At 39.0% G+C, this 8,443-nt stretch overlaps 1 protein-coding gene across 1 annotated transcript; it reads left to right on the top strand.

The window, feature by feature from the left end:
- The first annotated feature begins 1,473 nt into the window (after positions 1-1,473).
- LOC127844213 (15-hydroxyprostaglandin dehydrogenase [NAD(+)]-like) lies at positions 1,474-6,475 on the top strand. Its single transcript, XM_052374281.1, has 6 exons — positions 1,474-1,743; positions 2,002-2,114; positions 2,621-2,716; positions 4,022-4,098; positions 4,458-4,621; positions 4,954-6,475. The coding sequence occupies exons 3-6, from the start codon at positions 2,650-2,652 to the stop codon at positions 5,075-5,077; spliced, it is 432 nt and encodes a 143-aa protein (XP_052230241.1). The 5' UTR covers positions 1,474-1,743; positions 2,002-2,114; positions 2,621-2,649; the 3' UTR covers positions 5,078-6,475.
- Positions 6,476-8,443: the final 1,968 nt, after the last annotated feature.

Below are 8,443 nucleotides of genomic sequence, written 5' to 3'. Positions count from 1 at the left end.
AAACAAAAATCAGGCGGGGAGACACCTCTCGCACCCTTCCCGGTCCCAAATTCCTGCGAACGGCCCTGAATCGTTTGTTTATCTTAACTCTTACATGTATTTACAACTTTTGAATAGTCATTTTAGAAATTATATCCATATGCGATAACTCGATACCTGATAAACGATAGGACTTAACTCCTTGATTTTTTATCTGCAGTATTACTTTTGAATAAACATTAATAGTTTATCAATATACGAAAATCCAATATTCAATTATAAGCAAAATACACCATACGCACCGTTCCTTTAATCCGATTGAAGTTATCGCTAAGTCGGTATTACTGCATAGTTTGTACTTACAAAATTGTGTGTTTCCATTAAACTGAACGACCCTACATTTGATCATAGTAATACGCAAAATTAAGTCTTACATGTAAGGAAGAAATTTAGCATGGCCTTTTGGAAAGTTTTGTCATTAAACATCCTTATTAAGGTGGGAAATAACTTGCTTACAGTATAGTATAAAAGGCAACGAAATATTGCCTGAAATCCCAGTTTTTTAAATGTAAGTGAAAACAAGCAACTTTTGTTTGGTCTTAGTCCGCTTTGAATTACAAGCCTTGAAGTTAGATACATTTATTGCGGTCGTATTTTAACTTCGGGCTTAGTCTTTGAGCATAATAAATCACAATACTGAACAAAAGAAGCTTTAACAATATGTAAACACAGCGCTTTGGCTTATGTAAACACATCTTCAGAGATAAACTACGAAAACAATTGATTTACATTGATTTACCGGGAGGTCACGGGTTCGATCCCCACCGTGGGAGCGTTCTTTAGATCTCCCCCAAAGAACAAAGTACTGGTTGTAGGCTTTCGTTAGTTTACATACTGTATGTAGTTATTACTAAATTATTGTACATTACTTATAGTTATCAACTGAGTTTTTTTCAGGATTTTTTTTATACATTTGTCTACCGTGATCAAAAATTCGATGAATTACACATGTATGTCACTATCTAGAGTCGACATGTGTTCATTATTGATTCGCTCAATTTACATGATATTCCCGCGAGCGGATAGTTCTATATAAATAACATTATAAATCATATTAACTTTCTCTCTGCTCGATGATCATCATGAATTTGCGGACGAATATCAATATACTGCATATATGTGTATCCATGCACGGCACAGTAAAATATTGAGCGATTAACGTCGTGTCTAACTTTGTTAGTGTATTTTTGTAATTTTTTATAAAATTATTTTTTATTTCATATTTAACTTCACGGTACTTCATGCTAACGTGCAATGACATTAAAAGGTCATAAATAACCGTGAAACATTTTTTGCTGACCCCGATTCGATCCCGGGGCCTAATGATCATATTGCTGTTATCAATCGGCCATCGAATCTTGCATAATTTAGGCTTGAGTTAAACAGCATACAAGAAAATTGACATGTGGTCATCAACTTGAAGGAAAAAAAAATTCAAACATTTACATCGGTAAGGTCTTTGATGCAGGTCTGTTCCAAAATGTCACCCATTGACTCAGGTATGTTTCAACACGTCACTCATTGATAAAGGTCTGTTCAAACATGTCCCGCACTAATACAGTTCTTTTCTATAATCTTAGGTCTGTATTGCCGACTTCAACGCAGAGACGGGTGTGGCCACGGAGTTGGATCTCAGACAACAGTACGGACACGACAACGTCATGTTCTCTAAGTGTAACATCACGTCTGCGACGGAGTTTGAGGGTTGTCGTGCGTCTATGTTTGCGTAAAAGAAACTTTATCTATGTTACGTTGTTAAACGTTAACAGTTCGCATGCATGTCTATTTACATCATAACAACTGCATGTTATGCTGTTTGGGTTGTTTTGCAATTCGTCACAACTAGTTATTTGAACTTTGCCGACATTATATGCATATTATTTAACCAAGGAATAATTGCACATACAAAATCAGACCTCCCCTGTTCTGTATTACTATCGCCATGTCTTTCTTATGTTAAAGCTGTGTTCAAACAGACAAAAGAGGCGTTCGGTGGGATCGATATAGTCGTCAATAACGCTGGAATAGGAGGGGAAACGGACGAGAAGTGGGAACAAACTGTGAATGTTAACATGGTGAGATGTTGTGATATGTTAACTCTTGATGTATTGCTAACTAAATATACTCTTATAAGATGATGTTGAAACTTGTTTATTGTTATCCTTATATCTGTCGGTTGGATCGTGTGTACATACTTTTCTATCTCGCCCTTACGTTGTCGAGTGTACAAACACATCTAGGACAGCTGGATAACCAGTACAAAGTTCAAACACTAATGTCGGTAACTGACAAGTGCCCCTCTTGAATCTGATGTTGTGTGTGTGTGTGGGGGGGGGGGGGGGGTAGTCATATTAAGGATTCATTACTTATCCCTTCTTAAGGTATATGGCCGGACCTGAGATCGAACCTGCAATGCTCGGTTGTGTAGTCCAGCGTTACATGATAAGACCTAGCCAGAGGAGTCGAAATGTAAAAAAAAATATTTTTGCTATCGGCTAATAGCTTTAAACACTATTAAGCTTTTGGCCATGATTATGAACACGATTGAAACCAAACTGATTACTCCTTGTACATCCGACAGAAAGGGACCCTACGTGGACTGCGACTCGCATGTACTATCTCAGTGTAGAGCATGGAGGCCGCGGGGGCTGCATTGTCAACGTGGCCAGCATGGCAGGTAAGAATGGCCAGTACGGCGGGTAAGAATGGCCAGTATTGCGGGTAAGCATGGTCAGTATGGCGGTTAAGCGTGGCCAACATGGCGGGTAGGCGTGACCAATATGGCGGGTATGCGTGAGCTGTATGGCGGGTATGCGTGACCAGTAGGAAGGGTAAGCGTGGCTAGTATGGCGGGTAAGCGTGGCCAGTATGGCGGGTAATCGTGGCCAGTATGACGGGTAAGCGTGGTCAGTATGGCGGGTAAGCGTGACCAATATGGCGGATAAGCGTGACCAGTAGGGCGGGTAAGCGTGGCCAGTATGGCGGGAAAGGACAGCTGGATACCCGCCAACATGGCGGGTAAGCGTGACCAATATGGCGGGTATGCGTGATCAGTATGGCGGGTAAGCGTGGCAAGAAGGGCGGGTAGCGTGGCCAGTATGGCGGATAAGCGTAGCCAGTAGGGCGGGTAAGCGTGGCCAGTATGGCGGGGTTAGCATGGCCAGTATGGCGGGGAAACGACAGCTGGAAAGCATGGCCAGTATGACGGGTAAGCGTGGCCAGTATGGCGGGTAAGCCTGGCCAGTATGGCGGGTAAGCGTGGCCAGTAGGGCGGGTAAGCGTGGCCAGTATGGGGGATAAGCGTAGCCAGTATGGCGGGTAAGCATGGCCAGTACGGCGGGTAAGCGTGACCAATATGGCGGCTAATCGTGGCAATTATGGCGGGTAAGCGTGACCAATATGGCGGGTAAGCATGGCCAGTATGGCAGGTAATCGTGGCAAGTATGGCGGGAAAGCGTGGCCAGTATGGCGGTTAAGCGTGGCCAGTATGACGGGAAAGCGTGGCCAGTATGGCGGTTAAGCGTGGCCAGTATGGCGGGAAAGCGTGGCCAGTATGGTGGATAAACGTGGCAAGTAACGCGGGTTAGTGTCGTCAACGTGGCCAGTATGGCGGGTATGCGTCAACTTGCCAGTATGACGGATAAGCGCCCAGTATGGCGGTAAGCGCCCGTCAGTGGACCTGAACGGGAAGTTAAAGAATTATGATTTACTGCACAGTATGACTTCATTATTCAACAACTTACTTCTGTTGGAGATTTCTCCTTGGTCAAATAATACATAATGAGAGGAAAGTTATTATTTCGTTTATTACGAGTAAATGGATACTAAATGCAGTATCAACGGTGGCACGAAGGTGAAATATTTCAGCAATATTCCGTATGTCACTTCAGTGGTACCGTAGTACACCAGAACTGTCAACATGTTTGAGCCATTTAATTGAAAAATAGATGGCTGCTTTAATATGTGTACTTTCTGGATACAGGTTTGAATCCGAACCCATTCTCGCCTGTGTATGGCTGCACTAAGGCAGGAATCATTCACGCTACACGATGTTATGCAGTAAGTTGAAAAACACTTCTTATATCTATGTTGATCACACAAAAACACAAGATATGTTACCCGTTTAATTGTCCCGAAGAAAGGGAAAAACTGTTTCGATTAAGTTTGAGGAATACTTGACATTAACCCATTGTAGTTCTAAACGTTTTGTGTAAATTAACGTACATTCAAACAGACTCCGTCAACACTTATTGTCGAGTAGAAATGCTTGACATTTTTGTGTAAACAAACGTAAACATATAATAACTATTTGTTTCTCTTAAGATATTACCATTCTATTTTGAGCTTCCCCAATGCATAAATAAACAATAATCAGTATTAAGGATGCACCGCACAAACAAAGAAACATCTTTATTAAGGTATCCGAGGCGGCCAAAAAGTCAAACATCCGACTCAACGTGATGTGTCCGGCGTTCGTAGACACGCCCATGTTTAGACAGATGGCGGCGGGGGACGCTTCCCAGACTATCGGCGGGGACCAGACAGCCGTGAACGCGTTCATTGAGCGCATTGGAGTACTCAGGTACTGTTCACGTGGAATTGGTTTGCGCGGCGATTGATCCTAAATTAATTGTTGCACATGTGTATAACATCGCAGCACATTGATCTTTGTTTCTTCTTTTTTCGACCCGAAAACGAAAGAATAAATGTTATCCGCTGTGTATGTCCGTCTGAATTATAATCTTTAGGAACATATGTTTCGGGTTTTGTGAAACGAATTGTGCCGATAGTTTTTTTTTTTGGTTATAGTTATCTCATTCCTACTGATGCAGTACAAACTGCTAAAATTTAGAAAATTGTTTAGGAATAAAACACTTATTGTAAATGTGACGGTTGGAAGTTTGCGTGTTTTAGCACAGAAGATGTGTCGGCGGCATTAATTGACATTCTCACGGATGAAACGAGAAACGGGTTGATTTTGCGTTGCGCGAAGAAGACTGGGAACGTTTACAGCACGCTTACTGTACAAGACGTGTAACATAATTTCATGCATCGTGTAACGGAACAAATCGTTTACTTAACAGCGGCAGTGCAATGGAGCAGCGGATTTGCGTATCGTTTATGGGACAGAACCTATTGTTGTGTACAACCGAAAAATGGACGTGTAACCGAACAATGAGATAAGAAGGCAATCGAAAAACGGACGTATACAAAACATCGGTTGTTGGGGAATATAAGTACATTCTGGGTGCTGTTAATTTGTTCATGTGTATAACATTCGTGTACAGGTTGAAGTCATTCAACTAAAGCGAATCATGACAGCTCGCATATGATGACCGTTATGACCACGAAAACCAAGCTGGCGTCCATAAGTACCAGGTCACAACATGCGCTCAAATCCTTGCAGAAACTTAATAAATAAGCGAGAAGGGTGAGAAGGATCCACATTTCAATAGTATTGCCATCAATATCTCGTTAATTGAACGGAAAAGCATACACTATGTGCCAACTGGCAGGGCTGGAAAAAAAAAAGATATATTGTATGTAGTCTTTGACCATTATTTGTGTGTTTACAGAGTTCATGAATTCATATTGTACAGAGAGAACATATCGTTTTAGGAAAATCTAACGGTAGGTGCATGTAAAATGTATTGAACAAAAATAACAAGTTGCGAGTCTTGCTTTTATATTTTAATTTGTTCAATGCATATGTCAACAGTAAGAAATACTTTATATACCCATTTGATTTGTACATTAATGTATAAGTTCTATCGTATTTAAACTGTTCATTGAATTGCCATTAGTAGTAAGTAATTGTTTTGGAATTGATTAATCATTGTATGTGAATAGTGTACTCTTACACATTTGTTAACAGAAATAACTTCAATAGTACACACTCCTATATAAATGACTGTTTTAAAGAAAGAAATAGGTGCATTAACGATTTCTTAATTCGGAAAAGCTTAACTTATGTTCATACAAAAATGTATTTTACTAGCGCGCTAGTGCTCCAATTTACAGCAATCATTGTCTTAACTTTGATTATTTTATTTTTAAAGAAAGAGTAGCACTTACTTTCTACCTGTTAGTATTGTGAATAGTGATAATAGAATTATATTTTATATAATGATATGCAAACATTTGCAATATCTCTTATAGCTCAACATCATGAGCGGTTATATACATAATGTTTTAGTGTGAATATGTGTCTCTGTTATAAATATGTAATGTATGTATATAAATGAGAATAAAGAATGAAACTACAATTGTAACACACCAACAAAATAAATACAGGTAATGAACAAAAGCGATTTTAGATAGTATGTCTTCTTCACGCAGCCGAGGCGAACTTCGTTAAGTCTTAACTTTTAAAGGGATTTGTTAAAATATTTTGGCATTTGTTGTGTAGATTATCATTAACTTTTTTAAGTTGATAAATGTAAACATCATAATTTTATGAGCCCGGCTATAAAACATAAATATAATTTAAGAAAAATAAATACTCTGAGGCTGAACGGGCTTTGTGATTAAAAATATATATTCTTATCACTATCTTCTAAATCACTCGGCTATTCTTAATCACTATCTTCTGAATCACTCGGCTATTCTTAATCACTATCTTCTAAATCACTCGGCTATTTTTAATCACTATCTTCTAAATCACTCGGCTATTCGAGCTTAAACGTGTTATCATGCAGTTTATAATTCTAACAAGCAGCGTATTGTCACAAAGTATAACGAATACCAACAAAAGCCCCAAAATACTCAATCGATTTACTATTTAAGGTCTAGTACCCAATATATGCTTTTGAAAAAAGCCAAACGATTTATTACATTCGCGCGTTGAAAAATGGTCACATTTTCAGTAACGTCTTAACAATTTCATATTTTCCGATGTTGCTTATTCGTGAACAAAAATGTATGAAGGCTTTGATTGTACGCTTGAAGTGTTATATCGCTCCCTGATTTACAATTTTCCTCTATTTCTTGAATTTGTGGCAAAAACGTTCATTTCGACAATCTGCGGAAAAGTCCTTTTAAAGGTTCTCGCGTTTTGAAATGCACTGTGTTTTTTTTGTTTCTTGACATTTTCAATTAATTAAAAAACGTCTCTTAGTGGCACTTCAACGCCCGAAGACACATATCGTAATAGGATTACTAAGACCTGCGTTTGTGAAACACAATGCCCCAAAGGCGCTTTGCAGCCACACATTAGCTATTTTAGAGAAAGTCCAGGACCCTTTACTTCGTCAAAAATCGATGGACCGGAACGAAAGTCACACTTTGCATGTAAGTCATGTAAGTAGACTCACATACCAAACAAGAGATGTGTTTGTCAGAAACACAATGCCCCCTTTGAAGCCATATATTTGACATTTGACCTTGAAGGATGACCTTGACCTTTCACCACTCAATATGTGCAGCTTCATGAGATACTTATGCATGCCAAATATCAAGTTGATATCTTAAATATTGCAATAGTTATTACCAATGTTAAAGTTTTTGGACTGACTGACGGACAGTTAAAAAACTATATGCCACCCTTCGGGGGCATAAAACAGGTAAATATCGGAATGCGTTTCTTAAAATAATCCAGAAAACGGAGTATTTCTAAGTCCAAGAACCACAACTTCGCCAAAACTAAAAGAACCGGAGCGAAACTCACACTTCATCAAGACATGTAAGTAAACTCACATACCAACAATCAAATAAATATCTTAAAGCGTTTTGTAAAAAAAAAATTCCATAAAACGGGAATTTTTTAATTCCAAGGCACATAACTTCGCCAAAAAACGATGGACCGAAACACTTCATCTGTAAGTCAAGTAGGAAGACTCACATGCCAAAAAATCAGCTCAATATCTGAAAACATTGCGTAAAAAAACTCCGGAAAACGGAATGCCGGACTGGCTGACAGACTGTCGGACTGTCGGACAGACAGTGCGGCTGCTATATGCCACCCCTACCAGAGGAATAACATTCCAAACCAACCAAATACCGTATTCTTCGTTTGTTATGTCTTAATTAATTATCAATAAAACTATACTCGCATATTTTTTTCATGGGCGCTGCAGATTTTGATGGCGTCTTGTTCTAGCCTTCACATCCTTTAGTTTGTGACCCAAACACAAGATAATCCGTAATAATTCTATTAAGCTTTGAAACACTTACGTTGCAAACGGGTTATTCCTTCTGAATAGACTTTCTTTGATAAAAATAACAACAAAAAAGTGTATTCATCAAAGAAAATACACTAACGTTTACTAACATCCAAAAGCAAAACAATTCAAATAGACTACTGAACCAAAATACACACCTATCAGTATGTTCTACACACACAATTTCACATCCAATAGGCACGCACATTCTGAAAGGCAATAACACGAATTAGCTAGATCTAGAT

Source organism: Dreissena polymorpha, chromosome 9, assembly GCF_020536995.1.
Source record: "Dreissena polymorpha isolate Duluth1 chromosome 9, UMN_Dpol_1.0, whole genome shotgun sequence".
NCBI classification, from domain to species: Eukaryota; Metazoa; Mollusca; class Bivalvia; order Myida; family Dreissenidae; genus Dreissena; species Dreissena polymorpha.
This window is presented reverse-complemented; position numbering and strand designations above follow the sequence as displayed.

Excerpts from the sequence above, each read along its gene's own strand:
- LOC127844213 (XM_052374281.1), top strand. The coding sequence starts at position 2,650 with ATGTACTATCTCAGTGTAGAGCATGGAGGCCGCGGGGGCTGCATTGTC. Across the intron at positions 4,099-4,457 it reads ACGCTACACGATGTTATGCA|GTATCCGAGGCGGCCAAAAA; the intron begins GTAAGTTGAAAA and ends ATCTTTATTAAG. Across the intron at positions 4,622-4,953 it reads GAGCGCATTGGAGTACTCAG|CACAGAAGATGTGTCGGCGG; the intron begins GTACTGTTCACG and ends TGCGTGTTTTAG.